The sequence below is a fragment of the Malaclemys terrapin genome, chromosome 7, assembly GCF_027887155.1.
Source record: "Malaclemys terrapin pileata isolate rMalTer1 chromosome 7, rMalTer1.hap1, whole genome shotgun sequence".
Lineage (NCBI taxonomy): Eukaryota > Metazoa > Chordata > Testudines > Emydidae > Malaclemys > Malaclemys terrapin.
The window spans coordinates 37231457-37253702 of NC_071511.1; the positions used below are offsets into that span (position 1 = coordinate 37231457).

Consider the following 22246-nt stretch of genomic DNA (forward strand, 5'->3'; position numbering starts at 1 on the left):
ACTATAGCTACACTACAGAGCTTTACAGTGGTGCAGCTGTGCCACTGTAGCACTGCTAGTGCAAACACTCTAAGCTGACGGGAGAGAGCCCTCCTATTGACTTAACTCCAGCCCCCATGGGCAGCGGTTGCTAGCCAACCTAGCACTGTCCACACTGGCGCGTAGGTCAGTGTAACTTATGTTGCTCAGAGGGGTGGCTTATTCACACCCAAGTGAGGTAACTTATACCAACGTAAGCTGAAGTGTGTACATAGCCTTAGACTAGTTGTTCAACTGCACTCAGGAGATGGGTAGTTCAGACCATGCACTGATCAACATCTTCTCGAACAGACTGACGGGAGGCCCTTAAAAGTCTGTAAGTGGTGTCCCATCCAATTCTCTGCTGGAAATATGATGGTCTTTACATAGGCTGTTTATGATGGGGCGGGGGTGAGCTGAGAGAAGGTGTAAATCCTCAGGTCTCCCATGGGAACACATTTGCATAAGTGAAAAGATCTTTACTAATGGATCTAAGATCTGTACACATTCACAACCACCCAATTTTTACATGTGCTATTTTAAAATCCCGAAATTCTAGATGAAAAGCTGACCAGAGATTTGCAAAATATTCAAATGCAAAAATACTTGAAATTTCAAAATTTTCCACATTGTTAGGAACTAAAAAATGAGCCCATTTTCACACAACATTTTGCTAAAGTAGGCACATTTGTAATGCAAAGACAGGCCTCATTTCCAAGCTAAAATAACCTATATTTCTAGTTTAAATGTCTTTCCTATCAAGAATGATACAAAAAAAAATCATATTCACACCTTTACAATATGAAAATAGACATTTTCTCCAGTAAAGACCAATTTGGGTGTGCAAGTACAGGAGTGACAAAAATCAATCAGAATGAAACTGGAAAGTTAAACAAACAAAATTAGTCAGCTTCACACAGCTCTAGGGTTGGCAGGTAATATGATTTCATGCATTACAGATGTATTTTTGTAGGTCTTTTATAAATTTTAATTTCTCATTGCAGAAGAGTATGTGTAACTATTGTTGAACAACATGTGATTAGAGAATTGGATTTAACAAGCCTGAGAATATTTGTCTTATGCAATTTATATGGCTGTTCAGAGTGCCATGTAAGAAATTTCACATCTCTCTGGTTTCCAGTCCTAATAACCATAGGCAGTAAAGGACATGTAAAAAGTAGCGTCTGCTATGTCATTCTATTGTGATGACAGTAGTGGATGTGTAAGTGGACATGTTCATTTAGAGAAAGTGGCATTTCCATGCATGGAAGAAGTAATAAGTAGTGGTTCAAATGTGCAGGCATTAGGGCTGCTTGAAAGTTTGTGTCCTTCCCCCCCACCCCACTCCTCATTTGTAAAGAGCTAATCTGTGTATCGCACATGGCATATGCGACACTGACTACTAGAACAAACTAACATCAGTGGCTCATCAACAATTCTGCTACCCCCACAACCACTGTAACCAGGATCCCTTTTCTGTTACACTCCATTAGCAAGATAATATAAGTGATTATGCAAAAATGTGTACTACTAATGTATCACAGATTGAAGATCTGAAAGGAATTCTTTGTTTTGGCAGTGGGAAGAGTTCTGAAGGAAAAGCAGTTCTAGGAAGTTAACTTGGGTAGCATTAAGCATTGCGATATAAATGTACAGACACTCTATGTAATACTGAAGGGAACCAAGGTTTATTCCTGCTCAGCAGATGAATTATTGATTATGGTAACCCATCAATTAGGTAAATGGAACTTCATTTGAAGGCAAATTGGATTAGCATGCCACTGTCCAGTATTTTTAAAAAAATAACTAGAAACCAGGCTGCCGTTTTTAATTGTAGAAAATATACCTGACAGAGGAGCTGGCATCGTATCATTTAGGCTTGTAGCCAGGTAAAAGATTAATGTATTGGCCTGCACGTATGTGCAACAACACTGCCCTCTAATGGATAGAATACAGTACATCAGACCTACCCAAACATTTGTGATTACAGCCCTTCTGCCAATAGAATAGAGGGTGAGGCAAAGGGATTACATAACAAGCTCTACCACTAGTGCCAGCTAATGGATATTGTTCTTTAAACTTGAGCAGAAGAGGTCTGTATCTTGAGGATGGCTGAATTTTATTTCCTGGACTGCGTGAACATTGTAGTCTATTGTAACAAACCTATAGGCAGCAGCCTACAGCACAGTTTGGGTGCCAACTGAAATAAAATTCAAGTCTACAGACTATTATATAAATCTTCCACTCTCCCCCACACAAGTAGACACAGAAGTAGCTAAGATTAGAACTCTGGTTCTTCAATTCCTAAAACACAAGCCTCTACCACTTGAGCTCGAGCCTTTAGCTGGTTGAAGCTGCAGATCTCATATCTTCTTTTCAGGCCTGCCTCTAGAGGGCACCATCACTTGTTCATACACACAAAGCTAATACCTTACACTAAAAACACTAAGTTCCTGAACAGACTATAACTAAGGGTATGTCTACACTACGGGATTAATCCGAATTTATATAATTCGGATTTGAAAAACAGGTTGTATAAAGTCGAAATGAATGCGGCCACACTAAGCACATTAATTCGGTGGTGTGCATCCAAGTACCGGGGCTAGCGTCGATTTCTGCACCGTTGCACTGTGGGTAGCTATCCCATAGCTATCCCATAGTTCCCGCAGTCTCCCGCGCCCATTGGGATTGTGGGTTAAGATCCCAGTGCCTGATGGGACAAAAAACATCGTCGCAGGTGGTTCTGGGTACAGCCTCACCTCCTCCCTCCCTCCCTCCCTGCATGAAAGCAACGGACGGCAGACAACCATTTTCGCGCCTTTTTTCCTGGGTGGGTGAACACTGCAGACTCCATACCACGGCAAGCATGGAGCCCGCTGAGCTCAAGACAGCAGTCATGAATATTGTAAACACCTCGCGCGTTCTCGTGGAGTTTATGCTCAGCCAGGACCAGAAAAACGAGGCGAGGAGGCAGCGGCGGCGGCAGCGCAGCGACAAGCATGATGAGGACATTGACATGGACATGGACACGGACACGGATACAGAATTCTGTGAAACCACGGGCCCCGGTGCTTTGGAGATCATGTTGTTAATGGGGCAGATTCTATCCATGGAACGCCGATTCTGGGCAAGGGAAACAAGCACAGACTGGTGGGACCGCATAGTGTTGCAGGTCTGGGACGATTCCCAGTGGCTGCGGAACTTTCGCATGCGTAAGGGCACTTTCATGGAACTTTGTGACTTGCTGTCCCCTGCCCTGAAACGACAGAATACCAAGATGAGAGCAGCCCTCACAGTTGAGAAGCGCGTGGCGATAGCCCTGTGGAAGCTTGCAACGCCAGACAGCTACCGGTCAGTCGGGAATCAATTTGGAGTGGGCAAATCTACTGTGGGGGCTGCTGTGATGCAAGTAGCCAAAGCAATCACTCAGGTGCTGCTACGAAAGTTAGTGACTCTGGGAAATGTGCAGGCTATAGTGGATGGTTTTGCTGCAATGGGATTCCCTAACTGTGGTGGGGCGATAGACGGAACCCATATCCCTATCTTGGCACCGGAGCACCAAGCCACCGAGTACATAAACCGCAATGGGTACTTTTCAATGGTGCTGCAAGCACTTGTGGATCACAAGGGACGTTTCACCAACATCAACGCGGGCTGGGCGGGAAGGGTTCATGACGCTCGCGTCTTCAGGAACACTACTCTGTTTAAAGGGCTGCAGCAAGGGACTTACTTTCCGGACCAGAAAATAACCGTTGGGGATGTTGAAATGCCAATAGTTATTCTTGGGGACCCAGCCTACCCCTTAATGCCATGGCTTATGAAGCCGTACACAGGCAGCCTGGACAGGAGTCAGGAGCTGTTTAACTACAGGCTAAGCAAGTGCAGAATGGTGGTAGAATGTGCATTTGGCCGTTTAAAAGGTCGCTGGCGATCATTATTGACTCACTCTGACCTCAGCCAAAGAAATCTCCCCATTGTTATTTCTGCTTGCTGTGTGCTCCACAATCTCTGTGAAAGTAAGGGGGAGACCTTTATGGCGGGGTGGGAGGCTGAGGCAAATCGCCTGGCTGCTGATTACGCGCAGTCAGACACCAGGGCGATTAGAAGAGCACACCAGGAAGCGCTGTGCATCAGAGAAGCTTTAAAAACCAGTTTCATGACTGGCCAGGCTACAGTGTGAAATATCTGTTTGTTTCTCCTTCATGAAAACCCGCCCCCTTTATTGACTGATTTTCTGTAAGGAACCCACCCTCCCCCTTCCCCCAGCTTTCTTTCAAACCAAATAAAGTCACTATCATTTAAAAATCATGTATTCTTTATTAATAGATTAGAAAAAGAGGGAGGGAACCCGGGTGGTATTTGGGAGGAGGATTGCTGGGAAGGAAAAAGCCACAAAGAAAAGGTTAAAAAAATGACAGCCTTTTGCTTGGGCTGTCTACTGGGGTGGAATGGGAAGGTGTACGGAGCCTCCCCCCCCCCCCGCGTTCTTACACGTCTGGGTGAGGAGGATACGGAACATGGGGAGGGGGGAGGGTGGAACAGGGGCTGAAGCGGCAGTCTGTTTTCCAGCAGCCGTTCCTGAAGCTCCACCAGACGCTGGAGCATGTCTGTTTGCTCACGCAGCAGCCCCAGCATTGCATCCTGCCTCCTCTGGTCTTCCTGCCGCCACCTCTCATCTCGAGCGTCTCTCCTGTCCTCACGTTGGTCCCTCCTGTCCTCACGTTCACTGGCTTCTTTCCTATACTTTGAAACTGTTTCCTTCCACTCATTCAGATGAGCTCTGTCACTGCGGCTGGATTCCATAATTTCAGAAAACATCTCGTCTCGCGTTCTCTTCTTACGACGCCTTATCTGTGATAACCTTCGGGATGGAGGAGGGAGGCTTGAAGAATTTGCAGCTGCTGTAGGGAGGGGAAAAAAGAGAGAATTGTTTAAAAAGCTACATTTTGCAGAACAATGCTTATACTCTTTCACGGTGACCAACACTATTCACATTACATAGCACATGTGATTTCTGTGCAAGGTCGCATTTTGCCTCTTAATGCTGAGTGCCTGTGGCTTTGCTGCTAGAGATCACAGGTCTGGGCAACAGAATTCGGCTTGCATGCGGCCATGGTAAGCCATTGTCTTACAGCTTCTGCGCCCTCCTTTCCCACATACCAAACATAGCCTGTAGAGTGCTGCGGTTTTTCTGTTAACATTCAGCAGCACCAGAAAACAAACTAACCACCACCCCCCCTCGCCATGAATTCTCTGGGATGATCGCTGTACCCCTCCCCCCCACCGCGTGGCTGGTATCAGGGAAGATCCCTGCAGGAACCAAACTAACCACCACCCCCCGCCGCCGCCTCCCTCCCGCCATGAATTCTCTGGGATGATCACGGTACCCCTCCCCCCACCGCTTGGCTGGTAACAGGGAAGATCCCTGCTAGCCAAACGCGAAAAACTCAGGCCCAATTTCCCATCTGCGCTTGGCTAACTGCAGGGAAGGATTTATTTTCCGCCACAGGCAAACAGCCCAGTAGGAACGGCCACCTCTGTCCCCTTAATTAAGTTCCCGTATTTCAACCAGGTTACCAGGAGTGATATCACTCTCCTGAGGATTACACAACAAGATAAAGAACGGATGTTGCTTGAATGCCAGCAAACACCGGGACCATACGCTGCCAGGCTTTGTCAGGCAATGATACCAGATTACTTGCTGCAAGCATGGCGTGGTCAAGTGTCCTACCATGGAGGAGGGAATAAGGATGCACTGCCCAGAAACCTTCTGGCAAGGCTTTTGGAGTACCTCCAGGAGAGATTCATGGAGATGTCCCTGAAGGATTTCCGCTCCATCCCCAGACACGTTAACAGACTTTTCCAGTAGCTGAACTGACCGCGAATGCAAAGTCAGGCAAAGTAATCATTAAAAACCGTTTGCTTTTAAAACAAGTTTTATATTTTAAAAGGTAAACTCACCTGAGATCCCTTCCATGGGGTCAGAGTCTTGGGTACTGGCTTGGGAGGCTTGGGAGGGTACTTCAGTCAGGGTGAGAAAAAGATCCTGGCTGTTGGGGAGAACGGAGTGCTGTGTGCTCTCTGCAAGCTCATCCTCCTCCTCCTCCTCCTCCTCTCCCCCATCGGCAGAATCCTCAGGCGTCGCTGATGAGACTATCCTCGACCCAGAATCCACGATCACAGGTGGGGTAGTGGTGGCAGCCCCCCCTAGAATTGCATGCAGCTCGGCGTAGAAGCGGCATGTCCGCGGCTCTGACCCGGAGCGACCGTTTGCCTCCTTTGTTTTTTGATAGGCTTGTCTGAGCTCCTTGAATTTCACGCGGCACTGCTCAGAGTCCCTATTGTGGCCTCTCTCCATCATGCCCTTGGAGATTTTTTCAAAAGTTTTTGCATTTCGTCTTTTAGAACGAAGTTCTGCAAGCACTGAATCCTCTCCCCATACAGCGATCAGATCCAGTACCTCCCTCACGGTCCATGCTGGTGCTCTTTTTCGATTATCAGCCTGCATGGTTACCTGTGCTGATGAGCTATCTGTGGTCACCTGTGCTCTCCACGCTGGGCAAACAGGAAATGAAATTCAAATGTTCGCGGGGCTTTTCCTGTCTACCTGGCCAGTGCATCCGAGTTTATATTGCTGTCCAGAGCGGTCACAATGATGCACTGTGGGATAGCTCCCGGAGGCCAATACCATCGAATTGCGGCCACACTATCCCTAATTCGAAATGTTAAAATCGATTTTGGCGCTACTCCGCTCGTCGGGGTGGAGTACAGAAATCGATTTAAAGGGCCCTTTACATCGAAATAAATAGCGTCGTTGTGTGGACGGTTGCAGGGTTAATTCGAATTAAAGCTGATAAATCCGAATTAAAGTCGTAGTGTAGACCAGGCCTAAATGTGCACATACACTGTACTTGAAATACTGTTTAAGGTTTAAGAACTTTATATTTGTGAGGAAATAAGCTTTATAGATTGTTTATAGATGGTTTGACTTGATGACTTTGTGCGATAAGGTGTGTGAGCTCATATCTTTTATTAGCCCAAATTTTGTTAGTGAAAGAGTCAAACTTTCAAGCTACACAGCTCAGAAGCTTGTCTCTTTCACCACCAGAAGTTGGGCTAATAAAAGATATAATTTCACCCACCCTGTCTAATATCCTGGGACCAACATGGCTACAACAACAACACTGCAAACAACAATTGCTAACTACTGAAACCGTGCATTTTAATGATCTGACACTGCCCTTTAGTAAAACAATTCAAAATTAAAGACTACATTTAAATTGATTTAAACTGATGTAAATTCAGGGATTAATGCTCAGAACAAAACTATTGCTGATGCCGCCTACTAAATATTTGTTTGCAGTGGATCAAATCTTAGAACCACTAATTTTATGTCAGATGCTGCTAAAAAGCTATGGGAGTATTTTTGTGCTATTATGTGAATATGCCATTTCCCTCTTAAGCATGTTAGATTTTAAAGTGATTCACTTTCACCTAAATAGGTGGAGTTGAGAATTAAGTATCCAAAAGGTGATGAGCATGACCAAGCTTTAGCTCCAGCTAAGTGGCTGTTCTTTTCCCCAGTGGAAGATCAGATGTTCCGTTCTGTGGAGGGCCAGGCTGCCTCAGATGAAGAGGAGGAGAAGTGGATAGGGGACCAGCAATCGCAGGTGGCTGAATTGAAGAAACTTCTGGACAGGGTTCCCTGTTGTGGAAGTGGGTATGTTTCATGGAGATTAGTGTTTAGGCTTTGGTTGTCCCATTGCAAATTGTATCGCATGATCTAAAAGATTTCAGAAGTATTGTGGCTTTAGTAAGAAGCCATAAAACTATTTCACAGAAACAAAAGATAGCAATCCCCCAGTCACAGGACACAGACTGGGTGTGATCCTTACAGGAGTCAGAGAGGAAAGTGAGGTATTGGGGAGTGGAGGGGGAAGGTATGTGCATGTGTCTAAACTTTACTCAATGCTAGACAAGAAAGTAAAAAGAGGTCCACATGCCAGAGGGAAATCTTTCTCAACACCCATACCCCAACATGTCACATAAGTCTTTATTGCATAAACAATCATTATGGATTAGAATTCCTTCTGGGAAATCTCCCCCTATGCTCCAGAAAAGATCTTTTCCATCATAATCCTCCTTCCAGTAAAGCCATGGGTGAATAAGCTTTCCAGTCTGCCCCCAGTCTCTTTCCAGCTGTTAGTTCCGGCACCTCAGCTGATCTTAGCTGGCAGCTAAGAGGAGATGGGAAACCAGCATAGTAGGGACCCAAACCATAAAGAACTCTATAGGTCAAAGTCACCAAAGTTTGAATTTATGAGATGCCAGGAGAACAGCAGGAAATCAGTCAAAGTTCTTAAGCAGATTGACCTTGGCTGGGAGGTTTCGTTAACTTTTCTTTTTAAAACATAGATGTGATGACAAAATGGTGAAGAAACTGATGTCTTATTTTGAGAGCACCAATAATGATGACCATGAGAATGCCACTGTGGAGCTAGCGGAGAGAATCACCACGCTAACTGAACAGCTTGAGATGAAAGGGAATGAAGTGAAAAAACTGGAAACAAACATGAAAGAGGTAATAAGTGCGAGGTTTACATTATTTTATGTACACACAGGATTCTTTTCATAAATATTTTAAATACTCATGTTTTGTATTTACATCTAATTTCTGTTAGCTTTCAACCTTGTTGATGCCTCACCACAATGTCATCACTTCAGGAGCGGGGCCACATCCTAGCTTTCCATGGCAACAGCACTTCCAATATGACTATTGCATAAACTTCCATGGATCTGAAGGACTATACTTGTGCGACACAGGCCGTTTTAACAAAATAATGTGTTTAAAATTCTGTCAGATATCCATGTGGATTTAATAGCTGGAAAAGGCGCAGGACTGATAGCTCTGGAGAACAGAGTGCAGAGAGTAGGTGCAGAAAATACAAGGTTCCCCTGTGGTATCTCAGCACTGGGTGAAAGACTCCACATATCCTATTACCAATCTTCTGACCGGTCCCCCAGAATAACCTTTTAAAATAAGCTCCAGTTGGCTCAGTTGCAAGTGCTCAACTTAGGTTAAATCTTGCAGCTCACTGACAGAAGGAAAATCTCAACCTCAGCCTTGGGGGGCTGGAGTTACCTCAATTTCTAGTGTGGACATAACTTCAAGGTACCAAAGACACAATGTGTCGTCTCAGTATCTTCACCTAATCTTATTTAAATGCACAAAACCTCAGCTACTCATCTGTGTAAATGCCACCAGTCTTTCCCTGACAGAGGTATTTAAAAGTAATGAATACAGAACATGGCCCAGATAGTCATCTGTACAACAGAGGAGCAAGTAAGTAGCATTTAATACCTTGGTAGAGATGGAGGGGGGAAAAGGGGAGGAGGAGAAAATGTGGTCATAAACTGCCATACAACTTGCCCGATTGGGTATGGCAATTCATTTGTTTCTATACCAGAAATTGTGAATACTATAAAAATGTTATCACCTCACATTGTTTTAGCCTAATTGGTTCCGAAGTTTCATTTGCTTCACAACCAAAAACTGGCTGTTTAATGCTCCTTTGCTCAAAGGAAGTTGTGGACTTTAGTGTTTTTGGAATGATTTTATTAACCACTAAGGTCTGTTTAAATTCATAGCTTAATCTTCAACTTTTCTGCATGTTGCCACTCAGTGGCTTTATCAAGTTTTCTGTTTCAAGGACATGAACTCCCCTCCCACCCCCACACGCAATGAAATTTGCTGAAGGGGAAAAGTGTGGATAATGAAAGGCAGACATACTTGCACCTAGTACAGTGTACTGGCGACCGAATACTGTCAGTACACTGGGTTCTATGACAATGTATCCCTGTAATATTACCTAGGTTAATGGAACGCTTTGCTTCTGTGCTGCTTAAACACCAGCCACATAAAAAGCTAAATCCACTCTGTTCTTACTGATGGTAGCCATGTTTACCTCTTTTCCTTGCCTTCCACTCACACTTTTAGATGTATGCATCTTCCTTTTGCAAAGCTAGGAATGTCCTGTTGCCTGCTTTGTAACCTCTGCTGATGGATAACGAGTTCTGTGTAACTTGCTCAGAAAAGGCCCATTATAAATTCTCAGTAGTTATACTAGAATTCCAGAATAAAAATATCAGCTTTTCTTAAAAATCATACAAAAAAAAAGAGATAAACTTCACATTGATTGTAGCATAACCACAAATTTAAAAATCAATATTTGTGAATCAATTTACTTTTGTCATTACAGTCCAGATTACAGTCCATTACAGTCTAGATTATTTACAGTTCATCTAATGTACTGTATATCGCTGGTATGAAGGCATAATTTTAGTTGGTTGATTAGCTTGGTGCTACTGCTGCTACAAAGCTCTTTGGCATTAAGAGACAGTGATCTTAAAAGGATCAAAGATCAGTTTTGAAAAAAGTGAATGCTCAGCTGAACTTTCTAAATCCATAAAAAGTGTGCAGGAAAACTCTTAATACCCTCTCTCACCAAATTAAGTACATTTCCTGGTTTAATAAAGAAATCAGTGAGAACAAGCTGTCACTTTCCATGGTGTGTTGGGGAAGCTAGCACACAAATAGCAACAGGCTCTGGTATTTAGATGTACAAAAACAATTCTGAAAGATCACACAAACAACATCAACAGGCAGGTGAAGAGCAAGAGCCGCACATATTGACCAACCATTGATCCAATCTAAGACTACAAAAAACAGAAGATTAAAGAGGAGCTCATTTTGATTCATTTTATAGTGAGCTCCAATTCTCAATAACTGAAAAGTCTAAATACCATCTACCAAGGACAGGTAAATGAAGGTGTCAGGCCTAGATGAAAGACTGAGGAAAACATGAGAAAATTCTAAAGCTATAGCGGCACTTTACAAAGCTTTGTGCTATGAACAAATGCCTCAGTTTTGCAAGGCCAGATTAATCAAAAAGTAGAGAATTAATTTACATCTGTCAAAAATGCGCCCTTGTATGCAAATAGGTAATCATGCAAGAATATTTCCAAGCACAAGTGCGAGTTTGCACATTTAGTTATGTCTGCATGTGCTTTTCTCTCTCTCTCTCTCTCTTTTTTTTTTTAGTACACACAGATGGAAATGAGCCCCCACTTTTGAGACTGGTCCAGAGTTTTCAAATAGGGACAATTCACTAGCAGATTCTATACCAAACAATGATGAACATAGAAAGAAAGGAGTTCTAGTAAGAAACTAAATTGCCAAACATTTATCAAATCTCTATATCCTGGCTTTGTGTTTGGGTTTTTCTGTCACACTCATCATGTCAGTATGTGAGCACCCCATAAGTAGTAATGAATTTTACCCCATGAGGTAAGGAAGTATTATCCCCATTTCACAGATGAGACAGATTGAGCGACACGCCCACAGCAAACCAGAAAGTCTATAACAGAGCTGGAAATGGAACCCAGAGTCCCAGTCCAGTGCCTTAAAAATCAATCATCCTTCCTCCATATCTATTTTAGGGAACAATCTATACTTTATTATAGTCATCATCATCTAATTTGCAACAAATGGGGTAAGAGAAGATGATAGATATAGCCTATGTGAAGCAAACTACCTTGGAGAACTTTTTCAACCTACATTGAGTCACCATCTTCAACTGCTGGAGGAACAGTAAAGCACCAAAAGCAACTATAGGCATCTTAGATGTAAACAAAACAGACTAGGGGTTGAAGGGAAACTAGCATCTATTGCATAGTAGGAGGTGATAGAGCATCAAGAGGTAAGAACTGTCTTGGGAAAGTTAGTATAATAGCAGCAGACTGGGAGGTACAGAAGAAATAGCACCACAGGCAAGGCTGGGACAAGGAGACAACAGCAGAAATATCCAGTGATATTCTGAACAGAGTATCTATAAAAACTAAAGCAGGTGGTTATCACATTGGACAGCTGAATGCTGGGTGGGCAGAATTAAAGCGGCATGCAAACTAGAGAGAAAAGGTTGAGTTTTTTCCAGAAGGGTTCGTTTAGTGACTGAAGGTGAACAGCATGGGGGCTGCTGCCTTGCAGTAGCATGCAGCAGAGGACATACAAGTTCATGTGTGTTTTTCCCCCAGTGTGGCTACAGAGAAGATGCTCTGAAAAAATCTCTTCAAAGTGGCAGATTTGGTTCCTATTGGTTGTCGATGCAGAGGGCTGTTAGGACTCAGGTTCAGAATAGCTGTGTGTAAAAGAAGCAGCTGCTGCCTAACACATTAGGAAGGTGGTACAGGAGAAGAGGGTCAGAAGGGCTAGAATATTGGGGAAACGTCCCAGAAAATTTTAAGAAAGAGAAGTGCTCTGATTAAGCAGATAAAGGCCTTTCTCCCCCACCCCCTTTCATTTATATATTGCCCCTTTCATTGTACTGATGTGAGGGGAAAATTTAGCTCTGCTTCATGTGTTTGCATATGCCTGTAACTAGAGCCCTGCGTGGATACAAAATTTGTATCTGCATCCAATTCGCAAAAATTATCCACAGATATCTGCGGATATAAATCCGCAGATTTGCAGGGCTCTCTCTGTAATGGGCAGCACCATGATGTGCAGGATAGCAGCAGTCCAGAAGAGGAAAAGAGGAACTCTGCTAGCTGAAAGAAGCAATAAGATTAATTCACAACAGACAATTCCCTCCCCACAACCTCAGAGAGCATTAATTATGCCTTAGCCTGACTGCTCCCCAGTGATGGTGAGTATGTTGGGTGTATGTACAGACAACTATTTGTTTATTTGCTTAGTTCCTTCAAAATGGGTGTTCACTGAGGAACTCTCAAGTCACTATTTGGCAGAGGATATAGACTAAGTCATCCAAACTGCACATTGTTCTGTAGGGTGGAGGAGCTGGAGGTGCTCACAAAGTAAAGGTCATGTGGCTAATGGAGGCAGCTAGTTTTCAGCTGATGCTGCAGCAAGTGCCAATTAAAACATACTTTTCAGTTGTGTCATAGAAATAAAATGACTTTCTAGAAGGATTCTGTGTGGACCAAGGATTATCTCACTTCTGCACTCTGACCACATTCGCTCTTGGAAGTGTGGGGGAGGAGTGACGTTTTGCCCAATTAGTAAACATTGATTCGGATAATATTTTCTGCCAAATAAAATCTAAGAAGTGGGTGTTTAGTTCAAAGCCTACAGTTACTCTGGTACATCTCTCTCTGTCTCGCTCGCTCTCCTCTGCCCTCCCCCAAAAGGGGCCCTATTATAAAGGGGAGGGATAGCTCAGTGGTTTGAGCATTGGCCTGCTAAACCTAGGGTTGTGAGTATAATCCTTGAGGGGGCCATTTAGGGAACTGGGGTAAAAATCTGTCTGGGGATTGGTCCTACTTCAAGCAGGGGGCTAGACTAGATGATCTCCTGAGATCCATTCCAACCCTGATATTCTATATAGCTAAAACTGTAATAAAGATGAAAGATAACAAAAAGGGATTAACAGAACCAGCAAACATGAAATTTATCCCATAGGATTTTGTTCATAAATACAGGAAGAATAAATATATTTGACTTCCCTTTGCAGCAAATAATTGCAAAGAATGATAATATTCAGGAAGGCTGTGTTCTCTGCCTGGGCCTACTAATGAATGGGATATGAGGTTTATTTTGATTTAATTAATTGAAGGAGCTTAGAGCTCATGAAAGTCAGAAATTAATATTTAATCTAAGCACTTTTCCAGTAGATGCTTTCCAGGCTCACTTTAATAGCTCGCCCAATGCACTGCATTTCTGACCAGCACTACCTCTCCTAGTCCTGGGCCTCTGGTGAGCAGATCTCTCTAACAGTCCATATTGTGTGGCAGTTTTATGATGCAAACAAGGGGGCTAACATGAGCTCTGAGAGGCAGAATTAGCTAGTGGGCTGACCAGGGGGGCTGAGTGTTAGGAACTCCAGAATTCTGGCTCTGACAAGGATTTGCTGGCTGGCTTTAGACAAGTCATTTAATCTCCTTATTTCATGTTCCCCCATCTGAAAAATGGGGATACGAATGCTCATCTGTCTCTTTCCCTGCCTCCCTCCCAAGATATTATGAAATTAGTTAATGACCAAGCTGTGTTCTGAACTATTATTTCCACATATATCCCAAACTGAGATTTGAACTTGTTTTTACAGAAATGAGAGAGAGATACACAGAGCTGGTTACTATTATTTAGGTCACATTAGCATCTTGGCATTTTCCAACCAGCAAGGAAGACACAGTTCTTGTTCCAAAGACAGTGTAGCATCTGACAGGCAAGAGGTAGGAAAGGGGATACAACATACAACCCAGGTGATCAGGGTGATGACAGGCACAAGTCCTATTTCTTTACAAATATGAAACTTGTAAGTTAAACGTTAAGTTGCCCTTCCTCCACAATACTGCCTTCTTGTCTCTCTTCCACACCAAAACCCAGTTTTTGATACCTCATGCCCTGTCCTCCCAACATTTGACATCCTCCTGCCACTAAATGAGTGTTTAACTCATAAGAAAAATACATGAAACAAATAAGTAGATGACTTAGACAGTTTCTTGTAAACATCTTGGAAGAAGTAAGTTGTGAGGAAGGATTTAAGACCTTGATTCAGCAAAGTGCTTAAGCAGATACTTAAGAAATCCATCCCTATTCAGCAAAGCACTTGTGCAAGTGCTTAAATGAGGAGAGGTTATTAGAACTGGTCAATAATATTTCAACATGACTTTGTTCCATCAAAATATATAGGCTGGTGGCTAGAGCACTTGCCTGAGATGTGTTTGTATCTCTCTGGCCTGGCCCACAAAATATTTAATTACTTTTACAAAGTGGAACAGCTCCAACAGGAAAGACTGGGAGAGAAACTGATTCTATAGCCTGGTGGTTAGGATGCTGACTGGGAATGTGGGAGACCCATGTTCTATTGGTTACTGGCCAGTCCTAGAGATTGGCTTTGCAGTAGCTCAGGAAGGTCCTGATCCAACAAACCACTTAATCACATACTTAACTTTAAGCACTTGAGTACTTCCATAGGCTACCCTTCAGCCTGCTTCAGTGCCTTATTCGAACAGGGCTTTCTTGAGCTGGTCTGCAAACCACTGACCTCTCCCCATTTAAGCGTGTGGTTAATGCTTTGCTGAATCTTAAAACTTTCCCCAAGACTCACTTTTCCCAAGATGCTTACAAGAAACTTGCTAATTAAATCACCTACTTATTACTTTATTTAATAAGTCTGTGTTCTATGCATAGTGGATGGGGTAGAAAAAAGTGTGAAGATAGTTGTGAGAGAAGCAGAGCCCTCTCTGCGTTATACTTCTTTGAAAAATATAGATTTAAGAAAGGCTGAAGTACAGAATTCAGAATGACAACAGTTACAATTTCTGAGTAGTCCGGTTACACCAAATATTGAATGAAATATCATGAAGTAGAAGAGCAAAGGCATCTCCTAGCAGCTATTTATTCAGTGCCTTAAAGAAATGTAGCAATAGAACAAAGTGAAGAATTTCCCATCAGAATAGTTTTCTGGAGCAAACTGACATTTACCAGATTGGATGAAAAGTTAACTTTGCGATTATTGTGCAAGAGAACAAAAGCTCCAGTGCTTTTAACTTCCTGTGTCGTTGTCCAGATGAAAGGCCCATTGCTAGGTGAACTGCAACAAAAGGTGGAGGAGACTGAATTGTTGAAGATGGAGCTACAGATGTTGGAGACTGAGAGAGTTAGGCTGTCACTGGTGGAAGAAAAGCTCATGGATGTTTTACAGCTTCTTCAACAACTTCAAGACCTGGTATGGCAAGAAAGTAGTCCAAAGAACGAGAACTGGTTTTGATGGTGTCCCTCCCAAACTGAAAAGGATGTTTGTACCTTACATTCAAATGCAAGGGTTCCCTTGCATGCAAGACACACAGCTGCACAGCTTTGCCACTGGAACCATCAGCTCCAGTGGTTGCATTGCAGCAAAGACGAAAAGCCTAGAAGCTCTTACTTGTGACTTTCCAATATAGATCTCCAAACTCTCCCCTCCCTCCAAACAAAAGTTTGGAATCATAGTAGTTTCAGATTTTCTAAAAATCCACTAAATCAGGTCCAAGCCCCTTTCAGAGCAGGATTTAGTCCTCCAGAAGAAAATGCATCAAATATTAAATCGATAGCATAGGACCCCCCAAACACCCAGTACATCTAAGATGCTGTTCTTTGGGATCATACCTACATCACTGCATGGATTGCTCTGCAATATGAATTTGTAAGGATTAGTCAATATTTGCAGAACCACATCATGATATTTTCTCAAAGGCTGGGCGTAGGTTCTCTTTATTTCAACTGTCTTCTGGAAGGAGTCTGCTGGCTTTCCACACTGCCCCAGCTTTAGAAATAAATGCCCTCACATCAGACTGACTTCTCTCTCCATTTGGAGTCTCTGGAGTGCACAAGTTAGGCCTGCTTGCCCCCACATCCACAGGAGATATTTTTGGGAATGGGTTAGTGGCAGCCTGACTGCCTTCAATTCAGTAGAAACAGGTCTGAGAAATACTTGTCTGATCCTATTGCCACTACTTTAAAAGGCCTTTGCCTGGCACACTCCAGAATGCACCATGCATAGGTTATGCACCACTCACACATCCACATGTTATTGAAAAAAAGAAATGTAGGAACATAATCCTCCCTTACATTCCTATAACTCTTTTCATTCCCAAGCACTGAAATACCAGCCTGATGTACAGTCAGTGCTGGGCTGAAATGTAGCAGCCAGCGACATTACACAACAGTTCCTCAGTCTTCTAGCACATCTAACTGTATCATATAGGGACACTAGTGTAGCGAGAAGAGTACAACTTACTGAAGGAGCAAACCTACTTCCTGCAGCACCAGAGATGTTTTTGAGAAGCGTCTCATCCAAGTATTAACTCAGACAGGGGCTATTTAGTTAATCAGAGCTGATGGAATCACAGCACAAAGTGGTTCTTATTTAAAATGTGATGGGTCAGTCCTTCTTAAAAAGCTATTTTAAACCCCTGCTTCAGGCGGAGGGGAGTGGTGAGAATTAGCCAAGAGATGAGCAAGCTGGATAAGCTGTTGAACATGGGGTATGTTAGGAGCTGTACAAGTCTGCATTGCACTTTTAGGAGTTAATTTTTTGGATTAGGATTCAGGGTGTCTCCTGAATTTTCAGCAGAGCTGTACACTGTGTATTTAATTAGATTATTTGCGCACATGATGACTTCACCATGCAGTATCTCAAATTATGTTACCTTACTTTAGTGCTTGGCATAGCCCATTTTATTTTCACATCCCAAGTCTGACACTGCTTGCCACATGGATCAATAACAATCCAATCCAATGAAGGATGTACTATTAAGCTGGCAAAGAATGACTGATTGTGATTGACAGCGGGCATAAGAACTTTCCTTGTCAAGACTTCAACATGTCATTCACTGGTCAGAAGTGTTGTTGAAAATCATTCCAGCTGAGGAGATGATCCATCACGCAATATGCTACATTGTTGTGAAAATACTGCTTGATGCTAATCATTGCTGGAAATATGCCTTTGTGTGTGGCCATGTTCCCTAGCTCCAGTGAATAAAGATGTTAATGAAAAAGATGATTTACAGGATCCCCTGTAGAGCCTGAAGAACATCCCATAGAGTCCTATGGAGGAGGTACGTTAGACAGATGAATGAGAAACTACAGTTACAGATGAATAAGCTTTTAAGGCTATATTGCCTCTGTAAATTCACCCTTATGGATACAGCATTCCCAGCATTACACAAGTGCAGGAACCTTCTAGAAATCTGGGCCAGTCTGGAGCCAAATAAACATCCTCTTGCAGCACTGAATGTTCAGAACAGAGGTTATTCGAAGGGTCATGCAGTCCCAAACACCTGAGTTCCTGTTTTCACTAAGCCCAAGGGCTATAGACAAGTAGGACTCTGAAGAGGAGGGGAAGGTGGATGGGACATGTGAATAAGCAGATGCAATAACACTTGAACTGCAGTTGTGAGTTGTGCAGTTGTCTTTTTTCAGGAATTGCTTCTGCCTATTGCCACTCCTTGGAGTTTAATCAAAACATCTTGCCTTCTCAGGTAGGTGGGCTGAGGGTGCTAGTTAAACAGAATGCAAGACTGCCTCTCCCCCAAATGAGAGTTAGGTACCAAGTTAAGAGAGTGGTGCTTTCTAAACACCATGTGGCACCCTCAACCATTTTTAAAACGGAATCATTACAAAGGCAGGCCAGCTAAGCTGCCTTAGCCCTAAAAACTGGAGATACTCTCAATAATGTTTAATAGATCTCAATAGACAGCAGCCAAGAGAGGGCTGATTAAGGACCTTCCCCAGCTGTTTCTCCTGAACAACACATGCAGTAACTGCCCCTAGTTTGTGTGTGCTTAAAATGGTATCATACGTTTCTGAAAATAGGTGGGGGGGACCTATTTCTGAAGCTTCACCCACAATCCATGTATTTGTATTGCCCATCTTTCAACACACAAGGGCTTTGCATGAGCCTGGCCAGGCCTTTGATAGTCCTGAGCATGCCTATCTCCTGCTTGCATTCCATGATAAGCACGTGCATATGGATTTTCATGGCCACATGCTTTTGAAAGCTCAGCCCTGTACTCTCCATTTCCCTTTGAACTATTGCAGATTCTTATAGTAAAACCAGGAACTAAGGAACAGGGACACCCAAATCTGCTGTGCACTGTGCGATTTCTGACTCAAAGATTGAAAAAGATTCCAAAATAAGACACCAGGTTATGAGGAATTAATTTTGTTTTCATTTTCAAATGCAAATCCACTGTACATATATTTAGATTTTGTTGTTTATATTAAGCTGGTCAGGGAGTTAATTGTTCCATGATATTGTTTTGTGTTTTAAAGAGCATATCTAAGCGCGCCTTGGGGAAAATCTTGCTGAGCACTTTGGAATCCTGTCGTGACCCCCAACATGGTAAGAAAGTAAAATACGTATGAAGAATAAGAAGTGTGCAAAGTACATTTGTAATTCAGAGTCACTTGGGAGGCAGATTATATACCTTGTAAACAGTAGACAGAAAAGCAAAAATTCACTCACTTTCAAATGGGGGGAAATTACTATGCAAGACCCGTACTAAAGCTGAAGGCTTCAGATCTTTGAAATTACAGAAACTGGGGCATCATGCCAAATTTTACCCTTAAGGTGAATTCTTTATCCCATTGAAATCAATAGGAGCCATCTGCACACATCCAAGGGCAGAAATTGCCCACAGGGCCAGATTTTGCCTTCTAAACACAGCAGCGTGGTTGCACAGGTATCAGAGAGCAGAATGTGGACTCCTTGTTTTTAGACTGACCACTCATCAACATTTACAATTCCATTGTCTAGAGCTCTTCTCTGCCTGACATAAAGAGAAGGTACAAAGGAAAGCAGCATCTTTCAGTAAAGTCAGTGGCTCTCCTTTAATAGCAGCCTTTTGTGTTCTTGTTACGAAAATTAAACTTGCAAACTCAACTCCCCAGACAATAGCCCACTGTGCAGGAGCTGCATATGGAAGAACCATGCAGGCTTCACAGCCTGGAGGTTTAAATTTGATTACTTTGTCCCTGTTAGCAGAGCTTTTGCATTTTCCTTCTTCAAAGAAGCTGGTATACTGTACCCAGTCAGTTTGCATAGGAAGACTGCCTGTAGGGGCTTTTAATAGGCAGAGAGGGGTCAAAGAAGAGATAATGAAAGGGTAGATGCAGCCTGAGGGTTTGTTCTGCAGAATACTACAAACAGTAATTCAGGGAAAGTAACATGTACAAAACGCGCTGGTTTCCACGGAGCCTTCTTGCCATACAAAAGGCTTGTCATTAGCATGCAGTGATTCAGTGTCCAGACATTCTCGAACAAAGTGGTGCTGCTCCAGCCTGAGTGTCCTGGGAACAGAGGGAAATGGCACAGCAAGCCCTTCTCCTGCCCCCAATGCACACACACAGAAGGCAGCCATACCTGAGCTGTAGGCCTGGGGAGCAAAAGAGAGGTGGTAGCTAGTGCCCTCAGAAGTATTAGCAGCGCCAGTGAGTACAGAGGAAGTGTTGGCAGTGCTCCATCTTATAGGATAGCTGTCCAGCACTTCCCACAGCACCCAGGAGGTATTAGACCTACCTAACAGGGAAATAATTACTCCAAGCAGTGTCGCTGAGGCAATGTGCCCACTCCCTATCTAGCACAGCTCGGCCTCCAGAGATGCATAATTGAGAACCAAAGTATTTAACGAGGGAAAGCTGATGAAGCCCAAATCAATATATTCTCTATCTGTTCTGCATCACTTTTGCTATAAACTCCCTATGTTTCCTCTGCTTTGGATTTCCTGGCTTTGCACTTGATGTGACATGAGCTGCTTTCCAAAATCTCTGTAGTCAAACATTCTCTCACTGTGTGAGAATGCTACACCAATAGCTGATTCGATTAGCTACATTTCGTTGATGTGACTTGAATCCAGTCTCCATTTGAATGATGAGTAGGTATTTAGACCAGCAGGGTGTACCCAGCCTCCAGGGATGGATTTCAAGAAGTTTAACTGCTGATGCAGTGCAGCACACAGACAGCCAATACATTTCAAAAATCAGTCTCTGTTCACACAAGGATGAGGGGATTTAATGAGCAGAGAGTTTGCAGTAGGAGGAACTGAAGAAGACTCAGTCCCTGTGTACTGTTCCATTCTGTGTCCCTTTGATATGCAGAAGAATTCATTCTCTGGTCTCCAAATTCAGAATTCTATATTTGAAATTGTTAAACTACATCTTCCTGGCTTTGTCAATATGCTAATATATTTCATAATTTTCTTTTAAAGGAAAAGCCCACATTCTTGAGGTCCTAGATACTCTCTACCATGAGCTGGCTGCCTGTGAACTCCTACAAAGCAAGCCTCTAGAAAAAGCTCAAAGTCACCAGTCCTTGTCTAACCCACTGGTTATCTCTTGTTGAGCAACAGTGCCATCTACAGTTCATCGTGATTAGTCAAGTATCTAAAATCTTACCATGTTAAACAGAGGGTGGAAGAATAAGATTGCCAGATTTGGAGGAGTTCAATAATAAAGGGACAAGTTAGGACAACTAAGCCATGAAATCACAGGTATACTGCTCTGGGAAGACCTCTAATTCCTCAGCTAACTTCGCAGCTGTCCTCTATAAGTGTTCACATTTCATGAGAATTACTTAATGATGTCCATCTCTGAAGCCTGACAACCACCGCATTATGGCATTGTAACTGTACCAGTTCACCAAATGAAAAGTATTATAAATGCACTGACCAGCTCAATAGAGGAAAACCCCAAACTGAATAGCTGATTGTCAATTAGCTAGAGATTTTTCCTCTTCTGATAGCTGAACCAGTACATTAAATAGTGGAAGACAGACTAACTGGCTGACACATGTTGTTTTATTAAAGTACAAGAGACAAAATTGCTGTATTATAAAGATATATGCACACCAGTATATGCCAGTAGGGCAAGTTAAAGACCCATGTATAAATGTATGTGTTTGTGATTGTGAGTATATACCTTATTTAACTCTAGAGATACATTTATGTTTCTGTTCATGCGGATTTTGTATTTGTAATTACAAATCCATTAGAAGTGTGATTATGTTTTGATATTAATCTGTAACTGTCCTTGCTGATTATAATCTTAGATTTTATGTTAAACATTAAATTGCTCAGAAAAAAGTGAAGAATGATCTTGTTCCCCAAGTTGCCAGGAACTGGGAAGGCTGCAGAGACAGGGAGTGAAAGGAAGAAAGCTTCATATTACTCTTTCACCAACCAACTAGCAAATGATATACATGTAAGACATTCCCACCCCAGACAGTCTAAGTGAGATTGTAAAGATACAAAGCAAGGCCTCATTTGCAGGCAAAGGGCTTGATGGAAGTAAAATGTTGGACATGCTCATGAAAGCATAAATTCTGGTCAGTAATAAGAGAATTCCCAGGGACAAATATAAGAGGACAATGTGTTGCGAAGTTGCTGTTGCTTCCTCACTTAATCATCAACAGAAGAAAATAAAAGGCAAAGCTCTTAAGACATTCTACTGAATCTGTGTAATGAAAAAAGACGTACAGTAGGCTCTTCTGGGAATATGAAGAGAACTGGATTTACCTGAGATAACGCAGGGAACAAAAGGAGACAACTGAATTTAAAATTATGCAGATTAGAAACCACAGCCTTCCTAGGAAAAAGGTTTTTAGAGAAGGGCTACTAAGAGGATCAGAGGAATGGAAAATCTACCTTAGTAGAGGAGACTCAAGGAGCTCAG

At 42.8% G+C, this 22246-nt stretch overlaps 1 protein-coding gene across 2 annotated transcripts in view; it reads left to right on the forward strand.

Annotated features, from left to right (window-relative positions):
- EFCC1 (EF-hand and coiled-coil domain containing 1) overlaps positions 1 to 22016 on the forward strand; it is a 96998-nt gene extending 74982 nt beyond the window's left edge. Inside the window, exons 4-8 of one of the 2 annotated variants that reach the window (XM_054036136.1) lie at positions 7603 to 7738; positions 8434 to 8599; positions 15606 to 15764; positions 18851 to 18920; positions 20785 to 22016. In XM_054036136.1, the coding sequence (XP_053892111.1) occupies positions 7603 to 7738; positions 8434 to 8599; positions 15606 to 15764; positions 18851 to 18920; positions 20785 to 20918 (665 nt within the window). In that variant the 3' untranslated portion in view covers positions 20919 to 22016. The remainder of the gene's footprint in view (positions 1 to 7602; positions 7739 to 8433; positions 8600 to 15605; positions 15765 to 18850; positions 18921 to 20784) is intronic. The other variant, XM_054036137.1, reaches the window with a different exon arrangement.
- The last annotated feature ends 230 nt before the right edge of the window (positions 22017 to 22246 follow it).